The following is a 21,544-nucleotide window of genomic DNA, read 5'->3' as shown; positions in this document are numbered from 1 at the left end:
GTCACCCTGTTTGACAGCGGAACAATTTCAAGAATTCTGATCATCACTTCTGATCAAACTAAGGCAATTTATTTAAAATGTAATTACCATGTCAACAGATTCCGAAGTCTTTGCTTACACAAGGTGGCTTGTATAACCAAACTATCTAGCCTCAATTTTTGTTGGGACTGTTTTTGCCAGCATGAATTAAATCTAGCCTTAATAATTTTTGAATAAAGTAATTATATCCCCTAATTTGATTTATATTAGACTCAAAACTATTTAATTCATTTCGAAAGAATAAAGTACTGTAGTTTGACTTGAACACAATTTCAATTCACTTATAAAGTGTTTTATGAACTAAATGAAACTTGGTTTTTGATGGAATCTTGTATGTTGTTATCTTAGTAGGCTCTATAACTTTTTATTAGTGTTTTAAAGTACTCACACGCCTTCCCGTCGGCAGCACATGATATAAGCAAGTATTAGAAAAAGGACCAATGCTACTGCCGAGGGCACAGCCAGTGTAATTAGGAAATCCGTGTAATAGTCTCTGCTTTTCAAAGAATCGGAAGGGGGTTTGTACTCTCCACCATCAGGTAAAATCCCCTCTCCACGAATCACTTCCTGATAGGTGGACACTTGCTTTGTTTTATCAACCTGATATAAAAGAAGACAATTATACATCAAATTAATAGCTGCAAACATCATGAGATTTTAAGATCTAGACATATCAAAACATTCTTTGACAAATTTCTAAAAAGCAAATTTTTCCAATTACTCTATCACCTTGAACTTGCAATTATTTATGGGAGCTAGGAAGAAGTACTGAAAAAAACTGAAGCCTTTATGTTGGCCTACTTTCTGTTCTTCTCACAATATATATACATGTGTACACGTAGGTACACATAATAAATGTGCGTGTATGTAGTTGTTCTTTTCCACTTTCCTTTCTTGAAAGCAGAAGTCCTTTACACTACTATGTAAATTTCTTATTTCCTAGTGACAAACCTCTAGTGTAGATGTTAACAAACCATAAACTGGCTGATGATCAGATATGCGAGTTTGGTTTCTAAGGCTAGGGAAAGAGAAAAGAAAAAAAAAATGAGAGACAACTTTTCAATAATTACAACCTTGATCTTACTGACATCTAGTTGGCAGAAATAGTTTTTAGAAAAGACAGTCTAAGGAACATGTAACACAACCAGTGCTACAGTTTTACTAAATTCTATCCCAGATCAAAAGATGCCTACTTATATTATATTAATTTACCTCCACAGGAATTGAATTGCTTCCACTGAGTTGAATTTAATTATGCTAAGGCTTTTATTGAGGGACACTACAAAAACAGCCATGTGAAATTTGTTACTACATGTGCCACCTCCCCTCAAAAAATGTTGGGGAGAATTAGTTGTGGCATTTCTCGGTATCCTCTCTGAAAAAAAACTCTACCTAGAGAATTTTGTTAACAACACAGTGCTAGTAAAAACTTTATTTTCTGCCTTTAAGACTTAGAATATCTGATGAATTTCCACTTTTAAGCCTGGACATTAGGAGGCTTGTGGTTAAACTTGATCTTAGGCATTTTTTTTTTTTAATTTAGGTCCTGGTTTTTCATTTCTTTTATATTTTATTATGTTTATTCACTGATTCTTTCATTTAAGCCTCCTGAAAACTTTAGTGGTAAGATGTAACATATACATAAATACATGTAAAATAAAAAATGAAAAGTCACGACCTTTCTATTTATAAAGTTGTACCACAGAAACTAAAACGTTCAAAGCGTAAGTCACTTTTAAACCTTTAGAAATTAGATAATATTCCTAAACATAAACATTTTACAGCACAAGCACAAGTAAAACAGCAACTAGGCCATCCCCTGTCCCCACTCATCTACTGACTCTGGTTAGAGGCATCTATTTAAATTATGATCTCAGCCACTGAGTCTCTCGCATCCTGTGCCATTAGCACCATGACTGAAATACTGAGCTTTGTAAACTCAACATTTATCTATAATACATAAACCACACCATCTTAGTAATTTTACTTGATTTAAGAAGGTGAAGAAAGAGCATAATTTTCCTAAGACACAAGCAACATGAAAAGAGGCCAGAGCCAAGGGCTACAGGTGCTAAGTGCTGCAACGTGAGTAAGATGTTCTCCCCTACTGGATCCAGGAAAGTTGCCTGCAGTTGGTTCTCTGAGACATGAAGTGACAGTTTGTTTATGTGTCAATAACTCTGTTCAAATGTCAACTTTAAACTTAGATCTAATTCAGTCACCACTAATCATCAAGAGTTGACAGAAGTTAAATCTAAAGGTTACAAAAGAAGAACTTTCCTAGCTTCTAAAAAGTAGGATCAAAAAATATTATATGAACACTATATAAAATGTTACATATATATTGCTTACATATATATGAAACTGTACCCGCATTTTCCTAAGTCTTTCAGCATGCTAATTAAAAAGTGGTTTAGAAAGAAATATTTAGTATTTATGGGGCTGTGGGTAAGATTCTAATTTTCCTCACTTGGAGCTGTTTCTTATCCCTTGAACTTTCCCTACAATTTGAGTTTCTAGGACACTGAATCACAGCGCAATATTGCTTCATTTTCAGATCTATTTTTGTACTCTGGTCTCTCCTTCCACAGTGCAGTAGTAGCAGCATATTTGAGACTTTCTACACATGTCACACTGGCTCCACAGTCTGTCCTGATTTAGCAGCCACCTGGGTGTCCACGTTGAGCATTTGGACCACCTGCCAGGCTAATCCAGCCCCAGCAACTAATCAAGGGTAGACTGAGAACAAAAGTGGAGATACTCTCTCCTAAATGGATGCACTGTCAATGAGCTTGCCAAATCCTTAAAGTCAAGGAAAGTCAATTTCAGTTAACAAAGTAAACCCAGGATTTGTTCCTGAAAGCAATTCGGGTTTTAGTCAAATGTTATCTCCAGTCCCATCACTTATAATTACATTTGCAAAAACAAAATATAAAAACTCACCAATGAAATTTTGCACCAGTCAATGTAAAATTGAGTACGAAATTTTTTATCACATGTTATTACAGGCTCCATTTCTTGACTGCATCTCAACTGATTCTGTGGATTTTCAACTTCTCGTAAACAAGAAGAAAACGGGACATCTGCACCAACCATGACATAAACACTGCAAAAATGTGAAACTCGCATGTTATCTTTTAAGAAAATTGACAACACTGAAAAACAATCTGCCCTGAAAGCAGGATTTATCTTTCTGAATTAAGAGATTATTTGGAATTATCCCTAAGATAGGGGCATGGGCTTTAAAGGCAGTGATTCATGCAAGGGGCTTCCTTTCATTTTTTCTTTATTCAACCAGTATTTACTTCGTGCTTTGGTGCACCAGACACTCTCTTGATCCTAAGTTAATTTCTAAAAAATTTTTTTCCTCCTACTTAATCCAAAATAATCATGCGTCCCATTCTGATTACCATATTTGGTAGATTATTTACATTTAAAAATTATTCTTAAATTGTTTAGAAAATAACACTATTGCTAAAATAATAAAATAATTATTAGTAATAAATCTTCACTTGAATTCATTAAAATAAGATTGTGAAATTATATCCCTAGAGGTATGGAGCTTTAGGCAGCCTTAACTGTTTTACCCCACAGTTCTGTTTGTCAGCTTTTCTACTTCACAGACACTTACTGTTAGATCTTTCAATACAAGGTCTCTCAGTCTTCTATGTAAGAAGTTAACGGAAGAGAAAAAATTTTATTTGGTATATACAAACTAGGCAAACAAAATTTCTTTTTTTGGTGTGTATCTTAGTAATTATGGGGGAATAACTCTACTTAATTGGTCAATAAGAGTTTCATGATAAAAAATAAGATAATGCATTTAAATAATTTTGGAGCAGCTTGAGAAGATAGAAATCTCCGTAAGTCATTCAGAAGAAAAAAACCAGGAAATCACTCTAAATTAAATATTATTTCTCTCCCTAATGACAATGCTATAGCTACTTATAAAACAAAATAAACCCATTAAAGTTCAGCTGTCTTCCTTGCGGAAATTGGTAAACATCCTAAAATTCACATGGAAATTCAAGGGACCCAAAGTAGCCCCCGAAAAATCTTGAAAAAGTTGGAAAACGCACAAGTGCCAATTTCTAAGCTTACTAAATTTTGAAATTGTAATTAAGACCACGTGGTACTAGCATAAGGACAGACATAGAGATCGATGGAATAGTTAACAGTCCAGAAATAAACGCTTACATTTAGTAAACGGATTTTTGTCACAAGTGCCAAGATGATTCAATGGGGGAAAGACTATTCTTTACAACAAATGGAGCTGAGACAAGCAGATGTCCGCAAGCAAAAGAATAAAGCTGGGCCCCTACCTCACACCATATAAAAATATTAACTCAAAATTGATCTAAGACTTAAATATAAGGGCTAAATCTATTAAACTCTGAGAAGAAAACAGGCATAAATTTTTGTGACCTTAGTAGGCAATGATTTCTTAGATATGACACCAAAAATCCCAGTAATAAATGAAAAATAATAAATTGGACTTTATCAAAATTCAAAACTTTGTGCTGCAAAGGACACCACCAAGAAAATAAAAAGGAAATCCATGGAATGGGGGAAAATATTTGCAAATTATATATCTAATACGAGACATATCTACAATATATAAAGAACACTTACAACTCAACAACAAAAAGACAAATAATCCAAGTTACGATGGCAAAGGATTTGAATAGACATTTCTTTAAAGAAGATATACAAATGTCCAATAAGTGCGTGAAAAGATGCTCAACATCATTAGCCATCAGGAAAATGGAAACCAAAACCAGTGAGATACTGGTTTTGGATGTGCTGTGGGGGACGTGAAAAAATTGGAACTTTCCTACTTTGCTGGTGGGAATGTAAAATAGTGCAACTGGTTTGGAAAACAGTCTGGCAATTCCTCAAAAGGTTAAATACAGAGCTACCATGTGACCCAGCAATTTTATTCCTACGTATATATCCTAAAAGAAACGAAAATATATGTCTATAGAAAAACTTGTACGTGAATGTTTATAGCAACATTGTTTCTAATAGTCAAAAAGTGAAAACAATCAAAATGTTCATCAACTGAATGGATAAAAGGTAGAATACCCATACAATAAAATATTGCTAAGCCAAAAAAAGGAATGAAGTACTGATACACACTACATCATGGATGAACCTTGAAAACAATAAATGACAGAAGCCAGTCACAAAAGACCACATATTGTCTGATTCCAATCATATGAAATGTCCAGAAGAGGCAAATTTATTGACAGCAAGTAAACAGTGGTTGTCTGGGGCTGAAGAGGTGCAGACTGCTAATGGACATGGGAGGGGAGTGCTGGGGTAATAAAAATGTTCTAAAATTGCATGTGGTGATGACTGCACAACTTTGTGAATAAACTAAATCCAATGTGTTATGTACTTTTAATAAGTGAATTATATGGCATGCGAATCACATCACAATAAAGCTGTTATTTTAAAAAATGAAATATAATAAAAGTAAAGCATAAAAATTCAAAGCTATGTCAATGTAAGTATGAAGTCACACCCTGAGGTGACAACTGTGCTCCAGAGTACAATGACATAAATTCATTTGGTTGCTGTTTATGTGAAGTTTATATTCAGACTTACGATTCATTTGAAAGAACATTTAAAAAAAAAAACTATGGTGCCTTTGGGAGACAAATAGTGTATAATAAACTGAAATTAAAGATCGAATTAAAAATTCAGAACAAAAGGAGATGTAAGGGACCATTGGTAAAGTATTTAGATGATTAGTGAATATAAATATGTTCCATTTAAAACAAGTTGTTACTTTTAAGCTTCAAATAAAGCCAATTTCTATACCCTTATTAACGGCCTAGCAAAGACCGTATTTTTCCTTGATAATTGTGAAGTATCACTGTAAATGCAGAAGTAAAATGAATATTTCTTACAACTGTTAACAGTTCTCTTGCTGTAATATGACATTGATTTACATTTATAATTAGTAAGATTTTAAATTAAATCACTTCAAGATAACATAAATGGGCACAAGCATAAGTTATTGGTGCTCTGAAAAGTTTTTTTTTCTCAAATTATAAAAGCAATATAAAACACTACATAAAACTTGAGATATAAAACAGAATTAATATTACTAAGATAACTATTTTTTGTTTTCCAATGTACCTTGCAGAATATTTTTCAAATGCATATATTTTGACTTAACTGCAGTCATCTCTAAAACACAATTTTGTATCCTGCATTTCGCCCAGTGCACATCATAAGCATTTTCCATATTTTCTTTGTAATTATAGTTTTATGGCAATATAATTTGTTAAGTGCACATGATTTATTCAGCAATTATTTCAGAGCTGGATGTGTAACTTGCTTCCAATTTTTTTGAAGTTATAAATAATATTGCAAAGACTATCTCTGTGCACATTCTTTAATGTTACTATCTTAGAAGAGATGCCTAGAAGTGGAAACATTTTTATGACAGTTGACACACACTGCCAAATTACTTTCATCTCTACTTGGATGATCCATAAGCTTCACAAACTTAGTATGTTCCGAACTGAGCTCATCATCACCCCACCCCACCCCACCTCCACCTGTTCCTCCTTCTATCTTCTTCTTTTTCTTGGTGACTGGCATGGCCAGTTGCTCAAGCACCATCATCTTTGACTCCTGTCCCTTCTTCCCACATAGCCAATCTATCACCAGTCTCTGACATTTACCCTGAAAGAACTCTCCTACACACCTGCCCACTTTATTCCATCCCACTGCTACAGCCCGTTCTAGTCACCTTCGCTTTCTATAGGAAGCGAAACAACAGACCCTTAATGATTCTCCTTGAAACCCAGTCTTCTTCAATGTCCTCAGGGCGCCTATCTGCAGAATAAATGTATGAATGGAAAACATCATACCAGTTTAAAAATACAAGCAACTGTATATTTGATAGTTGCTAAGAGTAGTTCTTAAAAGTTCTCATCACAAGAAAAAAATGTATAACTATGAGGTGATGGATGTTAACTAAACTTATTGTGGTAATCATTTTGCAATATGTACGTATATCAATCATTATGTTTTACACCTTAAACTTACACAATATCATATGTCAATTACATCTCAATAAAACTGGGAAGATAAATAAGTTAATAAATAAAATGCAAACAGACTACAAATGTGATGCTCAAGAGGAGATGTAGGATTTACTTTGTAGGTAAAAAAATGTGTATTTATTGTTCATTTTGTAGTACCAGTAAGTTTCAACGTGTTGGCTTTAACAAATAATTTTATATGAGGCCATGTATAACAATAATTGTTATATATGCTAAAATTACATTTTTCATTATCTGTTGTTTTCCTTTCAGCTGGCTTTTTAATATGCGGAAATTAAAATTTTTTATAAAGTGAAATGAGGATGATATTTACCTTTATGAACTTAGCCACCTATTTTCAAACTTTCAAATGTGTTTAAACAGATGAGATGGGAATATATTGTCAAGGACAAGCTCTCAAGCAGCGGTATAAAAACGTGGTGCCTCAGAATCCTTAGAATTGGTAAATACTAGATAGAACTTGTTCCTTATAATGCTTTTTCTTCCAATTTAAACAACTCAGTTTTCCTTGAGGTAAAACACATTTACTGAGGTCTTTACACATATAATGTGAAGAACTGAGAAACAAGTAAAAATTTGAAGTCAAAACTCTACTTTTTTCAGCAATAGCCACATAAATGGATCCAATGATCAACTTTTTTACCTAACTGTCCAAATAATTAATGTATTTTATTCTTTATTTTTTGTATATAGAAGACAAAAATAGTTTAGAGAAGAATTTGTCCACATATGTTACATGTTACCTGAGAACTCTTGAGCTCTTAAAAGAAAATTTACCATGATACCCGCCTCTGCCTCTGACCCCACTTCTTTGTTCTGTGCGTATCTGCAATCAATCAATCGATCAAAAAACAAGGTGAAAATTAAAGAATGAGTAGAACTAAATAAAGAATCCAATACAGAATAAAAATAAAGAATAAAGGACCCTTCTGGACTCTAGTTTTACTTACTGCTTAGTCCTCTCCATTGGAGAAGGAATGAATTATCAGAAGAGGGAATAGGCGCACAGGCTTGGATCCTTCTGATTTTTTTGGGGGGGAGGCGGGGGCGGGAATTCCTGCTTGCAGAAAGGAGGTATTTGGGTTTGCTCTATTCTTTCATGTGGCTTGGCAGGCCCATCTGCTAAAATGAAAACTTTAATACGAGCCATTTTCTGCAAAGGTCCCTAATGCTTCAGAATAAAGTCTAAACCTGTTTTCCGGGCATGCAAAGGCTTACGAGGCCTGCGCTTTGCCTCTCTGGTAACTATCACTTCTGGATCCCTGCCCCCCATTTCCACATGAAGTAAGTTTCCAAATCTACCAGGCTTTCTCCTACCTAAAGGTTTTTGCCCAAACTGTGCTCTCTGCCTAGAATCCCCCTTACTCATTTTCTGAGCAGGCTAATTTGTACTCATATTTGAAACGCAGATCAGGCTTCACCTCCTCTATGAACCGTTTCCAGGCATATGCCTGACATGGGAGACGGTGACATGAATCACACGATTTTTTAAAAAAATAATCTGATTACTTGCCTGGTCCCCTAACAAACTGTGAGCACAGATTGTATTTTTTAAATCACTGTACCCCAGAGACTAATACACTATTCTTTCATTAAAAAATACTTAATAAATGCTAACCTATGAAAGAAAAGCATGAATCTATGTATAGAACTTAGAAGAATAGATATTAGACATCTAGTTGCATTGATTTCATTTATTTGTATTCTCATAAAAATAGACTTATGTGGGTCTCTAATTTTTATTAAAAGTTTTCAAAAATTTTTATGTCATATCATCATCATTCCAAAAAAGAAAAGATATTTGCACCAAAAATATAGGAGGCACATTAATTCAGACTAAAGAATAATCTTGTAAATCACCAAACATGGGGACAAATTCAGCAAAGCACGACACACTGGACCCAGGATCATGACCTTGTATCAGAGCAGTATTTGGCAGCCATTGACTTACATTCTCTTCCTCACGTGTAACTTCTCACTGAGGCCTTTGTAAGGCAAAAAGCAGACAATTAATTTGAGAGAGTACTTTGTGAGGTTGTCTACAGAGTGACTGAGGCTAGATCCACATGCTTTGGTAACCAGAGGAAATAGTGGAAGGTTTGACAATCTCTTATGAAAAGTGAATATATTCTTTAATCCTCACACCCCATCATTCCCTTCATAGCCACCATTTACACCACATCACTCACCCTGGGTTGGCAGCTACGCCATGTCTACAATGAAACATGAACCTGCTCCTGTTTCCACCAGCTTTATCCGAGGCTAAAAGCATCCATGAGTCCTTAGCCTCTGGCTCCCTGTCAGGGGTAAAAGCAGCACCAAGACCACACTCAGAGACAGCACAGTTGCCCTTGGTTACGAGTCTGGCAAGTGAGAGAGAATCTTTCCAGGAGGCTCAGCTTCCTTTGCAGGAGCTTACTCACTTTGAAATAAATCTTTATGATTGTTTTCTGTTAGATTTAGGAGAAGTTCGAAAGCTGTCAGTGAGTTCTACAGATGTGAAAAAAAAATACACATCAAGAAGGATGAGGACTGGGAAGCTGCAGAGTGGGTTCTTGATGATCGACATTTAACGGCACTTTGGGCTGTGGAAGGGCAGTAGGTTTACGCTGAGGGTCTACTGTGAGAGCTTTTCTTACGCACCTGCTGTTTTTTGATTACATACAGCAAATACAAAAAAATCTTCAGCTAGTAGATTGTGGCTGTCACGAGGAGTAGGAAATAATTTCATGGAAATTTTTTTTTTCTTTAATAAGAGACTGGCACTTATACCAAGTATAAAGCAAAAACACATTTGTCGGGTGCTTAATTAAAACTTCTGAAGTATAAGAGTATATTTTTAAATAAAATTTTAGGGAAAAAAAAACGATGCAATGTTTTTGGTATTCCTGTCCCTAACTGTTGACCTTTTCAATATTTCATTTTTAAAAGGCATTTGTAGCCCATGTTATTTTCAAAAAATATATACGGCAAAAAGTTCATTAAGTGAATTAAGAATTATGACATACACCATTAAAAAGAAAGGAAGGCACAAAAGATGAATTAAACATTGGATTTATTTCTAAATGTAAAGCAATAGGTAAAAAAGTTATTTTTGCTACCATAACATTGTATAACTAAAGAAAATGTGCAAAATCATTCCCAGGGACAATTTTTTTCTTCTGGAATTATATTCAAGGAGGATCTTGTTTCATCAGAGCTTGTATTGAGATATTGGAGTAATAAGAGTTGGCACCGGGTACAATTTATAGAAATGCTATTTTGAAAGACTTATCATATGAATACTTTGTAAAGGTTATGGCTTAACATTAAATTAAAACTCATGGAAAGCATTTCAAGTTGGGAAGGGATCTGAGACAACAGGGTCCAAATAAATGCCACGGGACTGACTCAAATATCTGATGGCACATGCCACCCTCTAGCAGGTGTTGGGGTCAGTCGGCTAATGACTGAATTCTCTAACAAGTACTTGAAGGACAAAAATTCTGTTCTTAATTTAGAGTCACATACTCAGGCCCCAGACTCAAAGATTCAGAATCTCTTGGGGGAATCAGAGGCCAGGGACCTGTCTATATTTTAATAAAGCTCTACTTGCAGTTCTGAAGCTGGATACGACTGGCATGCACTGTTTTAGGTCAGAGTTTGCTATAGAGAGTTATTCAGTTCAGTTTAGTTTAGTTGTTTCTGAAAGTGCCTCTATGGGTGGAGCCTGCACTATTGATAAGAGAAGGGGTGAGCCCAGAAGAAAGCACCACGATGGAAAACTCTACCAATGCCTGGTTTTCACGTCGCTTCCTCCAACATCTTTGCTCACTGTTTTAACTATTACCATGGAACGCATTACTTGAACAAAGTGTTGAAAAGACTCCATATTTGGAGACTGTTTTCAGGAGAGAGACCCCCTGTTCGTGTCTTTCCAAGGTTCTTCCTTAATACTTAGAGAACCATGTTGTAACTCTGAAGTAAAACTTTAAGCTCTAAAATTACATTTTCATACAGAAAGCCAACCAACAGATAGACAAGAAAGCAAGCAACTATTTTACTCAAAGCATTTCTGTGTGTGCTTGACCGAACTCAGAATCCATTACTGTAAAATACGAGTTCCAATTTAATTATAAAATGTATAAGCTGGACTCTACAGCTCACTGCTTATTCCTTAGCCCCCTTTCTTTTCCTTTTCTGTGTCTATGTCTTTTCCCTTATTTCAAGTTTAATTCTTATTAATCCAGGTACTATACTTAATTCCAGATATTACCTATATAAAAATGTTATCAGGAATATGGATAATGGAGTTGGGAAGGGATATGCTTCACAAAATGTGATTCATTTCATATCTCATATGTTTGTAGGGTTTAAAAATAAAAGGGGGCAGATCTGTCTCGACAGGTTAGAAATGAAAGATCAAAGCTTGGTTTGACGCTGACATTCAACCCTTTCAATTTACCCAGGCGTAAGGAGTGTTTCTTAACCTCAACAAGAGAATAAGTCATACTTTGTAAGGCTTGAGAATAGACAGATCTCTTTCAAATGCACTGTCTTATTTAATCATTTATTATGACCCTGAGGGACAGTAAAATCCCCATTGAACCAAAAGAATAAATTAAGGCACAGAGGAGTGCAGCATTTTGCCCAATGTCACCAAGTTTGTGAGTGACAAGGCCAGGCCTTCGGAATGGGTTTCAAATCCACTCTAGCCATCAGTCATCAACACATGGTGGAAAGAATGTTAAAGGCAAAGAAATAGTTTCCTAGAATAAAGTTACAGCAGTCTTCATGTCCTTCTGCAGCTGATAACTGGGGCATCAATTTCCTTGGAAATTCCAGGCCCTAAATAATCAGCTTCTCTATGGAAGGTACAAAAGACAGTGCTGTAATTTATGACTGCGGATCCTGATCTACAATTAGATTTCACAGGACCTGGAACATCTGATATAAAGAACCATTAACGTAACCTCTTTGTCAATACAGAAAATTGCTAGTATTTTCGTATCTTTACAACACCCATTTCTTATTAAAAAGAAAAATGCAATTGGCCATCTTCCATCTATAATAAGTTTGATAAGATCACTGTATTTAAAATTCCATGGTTAAGGCAACGAGAGATAAAGGTCTGCTTACCCCTCCTTCATGTCATTAATGGGCAGTGGAACCCTGCCGCCCCTGTCCAGGGCTGACGTGATGTTGATGGCATTCAGACGCTCTGGCTGCCACACGTTTTTCACTGCCCCGAGGAAGTCTCCAAGAACTTCGCTGGCCAACATCTCTTCTACATTCATATTTTTAATGAAGAATTCTGCTTGATACGGTAATGGGAAGTCTAATTTTGGTTAAAAAAAAAAAAAAAGATATGCATATCTTTAATGAGACAGTCTTTCCAAAAGGGAACAAAAGAACAATTCTAGATTTGTTGACTATTGCCATAATCCTGGCTTTGGGAAACTATGTTAATACTGACTGTAAAGGCTTTCTGTATAACAGAAGATATATACATCCTCCGAAAAACATAACGTATTTGACACAGAATTTTATGTACAAACATAAAATTCCAAGGATACAGCAGGGCAATTTACAATGATAGGATATGCCCCCCCAACCCCCCGCCCAAAAAAAAGAAAAAAAAAAAAGTCAAATTAGCCTCCAACTTGCCAGGGACCTGGCTGGCCTCCTCTCATCTCTCCCCGGCAGAAGGCATACTCCCAGAACTCTACATGGATAGGAATAATATTTTGTATTTGTAGAGTTTTAAAACTGACAGATTTTTTTTCAAATACATCATCTCATTTAATCATTACAACCCTGAGTAGTGCTATTCCTATTTGAACAGAGGAGGAAGTTGAGGCACAAAACAATATCCTTTTCAAATAGAGAAGACATTACGAAATATCTACTTGCTCATAGATTGCTGACATATGATTTGAAATACCATAGTTTAATCCGGCAGTACAATCATGTGTTCCTTAATGACAGGGATACGCTCTGAGAAATGTGTCATCATGCAATTTAGTCATTATGCGAACATCATAGAGCCTACCTATACAAACCTGAATGGGACAGTCTACTACACACCTAAGCTATATGGTGTAGCCTATTGCTCTCAGGCTATAAACCTGTACAGTATGCTACTGTAGTGAATACTATAGGCAATTTTAACAGTATATTTGTATATCTAAACATAGGAAAGTTAGAGTAAAAATACAGTATACAGTATAAAAGATAAAAAATGGTACACCTGTATAGGGCTGTTACCATGAATGGAGCTCCCAAGACTGGAAGTTGCTCTGGGTGAGTTAGTGAGCGAGTGGTGGGTGAATGTGAAGGCCTAGGACACTACTGTATACTGCAGACTTCATAACACTGCGCACTTAGGCTACACTCAATTTATTTAAAATATCACACCGTTGCGTTGTGGTGTTACAGGGACTACAGAAATTTGTCAGCTCCATTATAATCTTATGGGACCACGTAGTTTATGTGATCCGAAATTTTTTTATGTGATGCATGGCTGTATTACTGATCTTTTTGGAGCATGCTAAAACATTACTTTTTACTTAAATAAATTATTTTTAATAAGAATTCTAAAATCATAATAATTTCACTATTTGATTACTCTATAAATTTCACTATTTGATCTCTCCATAATGAAATATTCTAGAGAAATTATATTTGAAATTTCTCGTGAAATTTCCTATCTCATATTGTTAAGAGATTTAATTAGCTTTTTTCCTCCTCAAAGTCTCATCACTACTTCCCTTCAAAGATTTCAAAATTAATATTTTAAACCAACCCATTGTCCAATTCAGACTCTCAATGTAAGAAACTCTAAATATAATTTATTTCAGTTTCTCAAATGTTATTCATCATTTATAAATCATCATTTCCCATATTCTAACTGTTCTAAGATAAAGAATAGCTTTCTGTTTAATAATATTTCTGTAATAATAAAGTTTGCTTTAAAAAATATACTACAAGGTAGGACAAACTAAGGGACTGAAGTGAATTATCACATTTAATGCTCACAACCAGAGTGAGCACATATTTGTATTATTCTCCATATTTTCACAGTGGAAGCAGATCTTCAGTGAAGTCTAGGAATTTACCATTATTTAAACTTATCTCATGTGATTTTTACCTATGCTAAAGGAGACTATATATAAAGTGTCCAACAGAGCTCCTAGCATAAAGTAAGAATTTATAAAATGTTAAACTTTAGCAATTAATACAGTAAAATGAATTAGTTGATTATCTGAATCCTCCCTTTAGAAGGAAAAGAAAATGTTTCTGGACTACACACAAATTTAAAGTCCCCACTAGTAATTATACTATGCATACTCTCTGATTTATTTCATTAAAACTTGTATATCTAAAACAAACAAATAAACAAAAACCTTATATATCTATACAGTATTCTGCTACTGCTTAATAATAAAAACATAAAAACTACACAATAAATAACTGAAATCTTAATTACTTCATTTCTTATAATGCTTCTTTACTAGTAAAGCATATTTGCTGCCAGAGATGAAGTCAGGGAAGATAGTCTGCCTTTACATAAGTTTTCAAGAGTTTTCTAGAGTGTGCTGTCTCTTCCAAAAGACTGAGTTTTTCGAGGCCCTAAATCACAGAAGGTTCTTTCCTCATCTCCTACACTGTCATTTACTCTGCTTACGGTTTGGTTAGATTTGTCTGATGTATAGGCCATCTACAACCTTCTAAAATATGAAATATTTATTCTCTTTTATGTAGATAAGTTTCCTATTTTATAGATACACAGCTAAACAGTAACTTAATCATATTACATTTTCCCCCATACCAAGAAATAGTCATACAGAAATATGTCATGAAGAACAGGTCCTTGGCAATAAATAATATTTAAAAATAATGCCAAATACAGTTTTTGAGTATGCTGAAAGTCTATCCTCTATTAATTTCATTTGGTGTTTTTACAGCCACTTTTCTAAGAAGCGAGCAACACTTGTTTCATTATCAATGCTACTTTTTGGGAGAACTGTTATTTGGCTCTTCCTAATCCATGTGACGCAGCTTCGTGGCTCCTTCACGAGACAGGCTGCCACACCCCTCGGGGCTCTGGGCCATGCAGCTGCCTGCTGTCTACCCGGCCAAGCGTGCCTGCCAGGACTCACAGAAATGAGTCATTGGAGCTTTCTAACTTTGGGGAAATCCCATGCCTGCTATATTTGAACATCACAGAGGCCAAGAGAACAGTAGGCCAACAGATTGGTGGAAGGCCTCTGAGGCACTGAACCCATTTAGAGAATCACTCTGTGTACTCTCCGTGAGCTCTAGGTTACGCGAGTCTACAGGGCCATTAGGCCTCTCAAAGCAGGAGACAGCTGGGCAAGGAGATAGACTGAGTGATTATCCTGATATTCAACTCTTGTTATTTCTTTTCCTGACCTTATCTGGGAGAAAGGGCATGTGTGTAGGTTGTGTGCAGAGATGTACACTCTAGAGCCCACATCGATTCCACCTATACCAGAATGGAGAAACAGTGTCATTCGGTTCACCGGTTTTCATAGTGTTGGGCCACTGAATGCTCTGAAAAAGGTAGTGGAGCAGTTCTGCCTGAAGTAAAAGTGGAGGCTTCCAAAACCCATCTACTCTTCCTCCTTCATCACCTTCACGACCACCCCTGATTTAGATCAACAGACCCTAAAACCAACTTTCAATCCTACAGTTGTCTAGCAGTCTTCCATTAGCATCTGCTTGAACATGGGTCCCCACTCATCAGTATCATCTACTAGGATGCCTGTGGACTCTGTATCCACAGGACTGAGGCCAGACTTGAGAAGAGGGAGGTTCAAACTGCAGACCAGGCTACCTTTCAGTCTGTAAGGACTTCTGTCCTGGCAAAGTGTTTGAGTCCCTACGAGAGCATAATGGTAAGGTTAGTGGTACAAGCCCACTGCAATGTAACTGTATAACTAACAATATTCTTGAATTCCCTAGGAGAAAGGGAACCTTGCAGTTATTCTGCACATTAAGGGTATTCCAATTCTACAGGCACCACTTAGATTGGATGCGAGCATCCAAGTGCAACTGGAGTCCAGAACAAAGGTTTCCCTGATCCAAACATGAATACCTACCCTTAGGCAGTAGAAAAATGGACAAGGGCTATAAGTCTTCTGTCCAGCCTCATAGAACTGGCACTTGGGCTTGCTTTTCATATATGAAGGTCTTTTAAATTTTAAACTAACACATTTATTGTATGCAATTCATATTGCTAAAATACCTGGGGGAAAACTCAAATGTAAAAGCGTTCAAAATCTTCAAGCAATCTCCCAAATTACGTATTGCATTATCAAGTCTATAGAAAATGCTTTCTTTCGCATAGTGTAAAGGCAATTTTTAACTCAGCCTTTACTGAAGCCTTTAACCTACTTTATTAGTAGGTTCTGATAAAATGTTTTGTTTGCACATTTTTTTTTAAATTATAGCAGTCAATAGAAGAATTCCCCTATCCAGTACAACAATTGTTTTACTGTTTCCTGGGGGGAAAAATTATGTCCACTCTTCTCCTGATACTCTCATAAATGATGTCTGGTATAGAGAAGAGTATCTCATGATTTATACATTTTAAGAACAAAGTTTTTAGTGGTATGTAGTTTTCTCAATCGAATGCTAAAATAGGGTCAGAATATTTGAGAGTGCAATTCTTGGATTATTTCCTGTGTCCTTAACCCTCCAAATTCTTGGGAATCACTTAGAATTTGAGCATATGTAACTCTCAATCGCTGATGGACTCCAGCTACTTAGAAAGGAGACTGTGACCTAAATTACTGTTTATTTCTGCCCATCAGTAACTCTTTATCTTCACACGCAATTGAACTACTTCCTATAATAAGATTTAAAGTAAAATAATGAAACTAGCTAATAATTACTGATCGTGCGCTCTGTGCTCAGCCCCGTGTTAAGCATATTTCAAGCCTGACTCATGGAATGTGTATCTTAGACTTATGAGAGAAATGCTATTCTTGGTCCTATTTTACAGACGATGAAACGAAGGTCTAGAGAAATAAGTGGCCTCTTTGGTTCTCAATCTTGAGCTTCCCAGCACCATAAAACATCATGACATCTTATAACAACTTAAATACTGCTTAGTTTTCTTTTCTATATTTTACTATTTCATTAGCTATATTAGGTATCTGGTACTTTTAAATCCTTAACTATATTTTACATAAATATAAAACATAACAATATTTCTTGTAAATAAGGAAAGGAACAACAACATATTTTTTCATACCTACCTTCTGCTGACATTATATTAATTATTAAATTATGCCTTGCAGTCTCAAAGGTACGTCTATTGTAGGCAGTTATCTATTAGAAAAAGAAAATCATATTAAAGAAGTGAAATGTTATTTGGAAAATGAAATTCGTTAAGGATAAAATGAAAACAAATTGTCGTTCTTTCCATTTTCATTGTTTGTTTATATACTTACGAAATATTCCTTCTCTGGGCAATAAGAACTCAGAGCTTTTAGCAATGTTATGGGAAAATAAATAATTAGTCAGGTCTATTTAACATGCTGAAACAAAAAGTTAAAATCAGAAAGACTCTTTCACCGAAGACCCCGTTAAGTGCTAATCGCAATGCAGATGCACCATTAGTAAATGGATTAACCATTATGAATTACTTTCCAGTGCCGTTCCACAACTTCAAAAAAAACCCAATATATTTTTGTACTTTTAAATGAAGCTTAAGGATTACACTGGAATGTACACTTTAAAACAAGCACATCTCTGTGTTGTTTGCATTCAGCACTAAATTGCACAACAACCAGTCAAAAAATGTCATGAATAACCCTTTGGAAACCATATCTTGCTTACAGGACTAAAGCAGTAAGGATCATGGTCTACAAAGCTTATGGCACATGCTCAAAAACACAGATCAATCCTTTGTAGAGTCAAATATTAGTAAACATTTGCAGAGCCAATGAACTTACATCAAAGTCAACTCAGAAACAGCCACTGCAAACAACAAACAAAGCAAAGGCCAACAACAGGATAATACTTCAAAAATGAAAGAATCATTAACTTTATAACATATCAGATCATTCAAACAGGTCTGCAGTACCTTAAATAAAACAAATGATTGTGTAAAGTTTTAGCATCCCAGCATTAGCCTTCTGGCAGTGATTGCGGCTGTAGTTGACACTGAGACAAAAGGGTGGGACAAAACTGACTCGAACTGAAAAGAAATACCTTGTTCATTTAAAAATGAATATTGAAGATTTTTATAGCATCACATATGAGCTTTAAATGAAATAAGTCGCATTCATCAGAAATATTATTTGCAAAAACAGTAAAAATCAAAATTTTGGAATTAATAATTCTGAACCTTTAACAATATTTAAAAATACACGTTATGAAAAGCATGTCATTCTACCAAGTTAAAAGAACTCTCCACAATTTGTCAAATTCCTGTTGGATTTAATGACTTCCTTGCTGCTATTTGCTGAGATACGTGATTAATTAGGTTCACATTAAACGATGAAATTAGGGCTAGTCCTTAAAAATAAACTAGGAACTATTGTTCACAAAGAAGCAAATGAAAAAATGCAAAAACAGATTTCATTTGGGAATCTTCATGATTTTAAAAGTTTATCCTGCAAAAAACTTAATCACATTCTTAATGGAAAAAAAAAACTACCCATCCTCTATTTGCTATAATATCTCAAAGCTAAAGCTCAGAAAGAAATATTAAGACATTTTCAAACAAGTGGCAATACTTTTACGGCTAGCCTTCCCATACTAATCACAAATTTCATTATGGTAAATTCCATAAATTCTAATAAGTTTTTTTTTTCCAATAACAGGCTACTGAAGGGAGTGAAGAACATTTCATAAATCAAGAGGAAGAATTTTATTATCTGAATTTACATTTAATATTTAATTTTAATAGCTATAACAGAATGTAGTCCTATCACTTCTAATGAGATATTTAAATACTATAATAACCTCAATCAAATTTTACTTATCATAATGATGTAAAGATCTTCATAGCAGAGAGGTATGCATGTGCTTGCGTGCATGCTTTTTTGATCCCCTATTTCTAGAAGAGTGGCTGATCTATGTTAGATGCTTAATAAACATCTATGAAATAAATTATTCAGTGGACTTACATAATTAAATATTAGTTTAATGTATGCAGAACTCTTTTGACTGTTATTAATAGAATATTTAAAAATACTGTAAATATGTTACTAAATATGGATGTTGAAATGAGTTATTTACTACTTGTGTTAGATGAAAGATATGCTAAATTTTCCTCATTATAGTTTTAGTATATTATCTGATATATAGCCATAACATTGTATCTTAGTTATAAGAACATAATGAACTCCTGCAAATCCTTGCTCAACACATGTTATTTCTCTACTACCCTAGCCCCTAGCCTTTCTCCAACCAGAAATGGCCATTTTGAATTTTGTATTTATCATCCCATTCATTTTAAATATAGTTTTATTATCAATGCATGTATGCTTAAAATATATTGTTTAATTTGCTTGGTTTTGAGCTTTATAAAAATGGTAAACTTCTGGGACTATTTTTTATTATTACTCAACATTATGTTTAAAGCATTTAGGTTGGGCAAGCTTAAGTTCATTGTTGCTGTAAACAATCACTGTGTGACTAAAGCCACAACTTATTTACCTATCCTCTTGCTGGTGGACTTTGCATCTATTCTCTTCCTGATGGACTTTTGGGTTACCATTGCTTTGTGAGTTTCCAGTGTTTCGCTATACAAACATTGCTCAATGAGCATGACTGTACCTGCCTCTGAGTGGACATTTGCAACTTTTGGGTATGTACCAAGAAGTGGGACTGCTGGAGCATTGGGTACAGTAATACTCAGCTATGTGAACTAGTCAGTGCTATTTTCCAAAGTGGCTATGCCAATTCCCACATCCAACCACAATGAATTTTACTGAGGGTAAAATTCTCATTATGGTCTTAATTTGAATAGTCCTCATTACTGATGAGAGTAAGCTTCTTTACTTAATTAGCATTATGTCTCCTCTTTAGTGAAACATCTATTCATGTCTTTTTCTTATTGAATTGTAGGAGTCCTTTTTTATTATATTTTAGATATTCACCATCAGTCAGATATATATATTTAAAATATCTTCTTCCAGTTTGTGACTGGTCTTTTTTTAATGGCATCTTTTGAACAGGAGTTCACAAGTTTAATATAATAAAAATGTATCAATCTTTTCTCTTAAATAAAAATATTCAGGTATTAAGAAATCCTTCCCTACCTCTAAACTTAGATATTCTTCCACATTTTCATATAATAGCTTAAAATTTTGCTTTTCATATTTAAATCCTCAATCTAGACTTGAGTTTTATATTTCCTGTGTGGTGGGAATCTAATTTTATGTTTGCCATATGGCTAATCAATCATCTGAGTACCATTCAACAAATAGACATCTTTTTCCCCAATAATCTGTGGCACCATCACTTCAGACATGTATCATTATTCCTTATGTAGATTTATGCGATTTTTTTAATGCCTTCGAGATTTCGATGTGCTGTTTCTTCTGCCTAAAACAGCCTTCCTTCTATTTTGTGAAGTGAATTCCTAATTACTCTCTAATGCCACTGCTTGCTTCAAACAACACCTTCTTATTATAAGAGTTACGTCAGTGTTGGCTAAGTATGGGCTTCCGTTCCACTGCTTCAGTCCCTCAACTCCAAGACATGGCAGGACTCATCACTTATTCATCTTCCTTTCACCAGCACCTATCATAATTCTTAGCACATGGTAGGGCTCATAAAATGTCTGCTTAATGACTGTATTTCAATGAACATAAAATTTGAAATTAAAATATAGAGCAAAGAAGTTTGTATTTATTTTCTTAAACAGAATTCATATTATAGTAACCATTTCTTTTAAATGTCTTTTATTTTTTTCACTAATTTAGACTTCCCTTTTTTATATAAAAGATGAAATTAAAAACTGTGCAGATGAACAGAAAAAAATGGTACATTTCCAAATGTTATCTAGTGTGTCTCCATGTATAAAATACTAAAAACTACTGCCATGGAATTTTTATTTCAACATTTGAAACTCGAATTGCAAAAAAACAAAAATACAATTTTGTTCACTCTGAGTAAATTACCTCGATGACTGTTGGTTTCCCCACATTTTCAGCTGTTGGAGACCCATAGAGGACGCCATCACTATATGGTGTCCTTTGGATGTATCGAAGCCATCCGGGTCGGTCTGGGTAACCCATTAAATTTGTGTTAAATGTTATGGGATCATTACTAATCTCGCCTAGATAAGAAACACAGAATTAAGATACGTCAGTTATTTTCACACATGTTGCTTTGGTAGTTTCAATCAAAATATTTCTGTCTAAAATTTTTTTCTCACATTTGTAGCAAACTAAATACAT

General features: G+C 34.8%; 1 protein-coding gene across 2 annotated transcripts in view; it reads right to left on the bottom strand.

Moving 5' to 3' along the window:
- The window catches only part of SGCE (sarcoglycan epsilon), a 62,918-nt gene that overhangs the window by 13,884 nt on the left and 27,490 nt on the right, over window positions 1-21,544 (bottom strand). For both annotated transcript variants that reach the window (XM_011363482.2, XM_011363490.2), the window contains 5 exons: window positions 21,266-21,423; window positions 17,387-17,459; window positions 12,240-12,438; window positions 2,983-3,145; window positions 428-639 (listed from right to left, as the gene is read on the bottom strand). In XM_011363482.2, coding sequence (XP_011361784.1) covers window positions 428-639; window positions 2,983-3,145; window positions 12,240-12,438; window positions 17,387-17,459; window positions 21,266-21,423 — 805 coding nt within the window. The remainder of the gene's footprint in view (window positions 1-427; window positions 640-2,982; window positions 3,146-12,239; window positions 12,439-17,386; window positions 17,460-21,265; window positions 21,424-21,544) is intronic.

The sequence above is a fragment of the Pteropus vampyrus genome, unplaced genomic scaffold, assembly GCF_000151845.1.
Source record: "Pteropus vampyrus isolate Shadow unplaced genomic scaffold, Pvam_2.0 Scaffold4, whole genome shotgun sequence".
NCBI classification, from domain to species: domain Eukaryota; kingdom Metazoa; phylum Chordata; class Mammalia; order Chiroptera; family Pteropodidae; genus Pteropus; species Pteropus vampyrus.
This window is presented reverse-complemented; position numbering and strand designations above follow the sequence as displayed.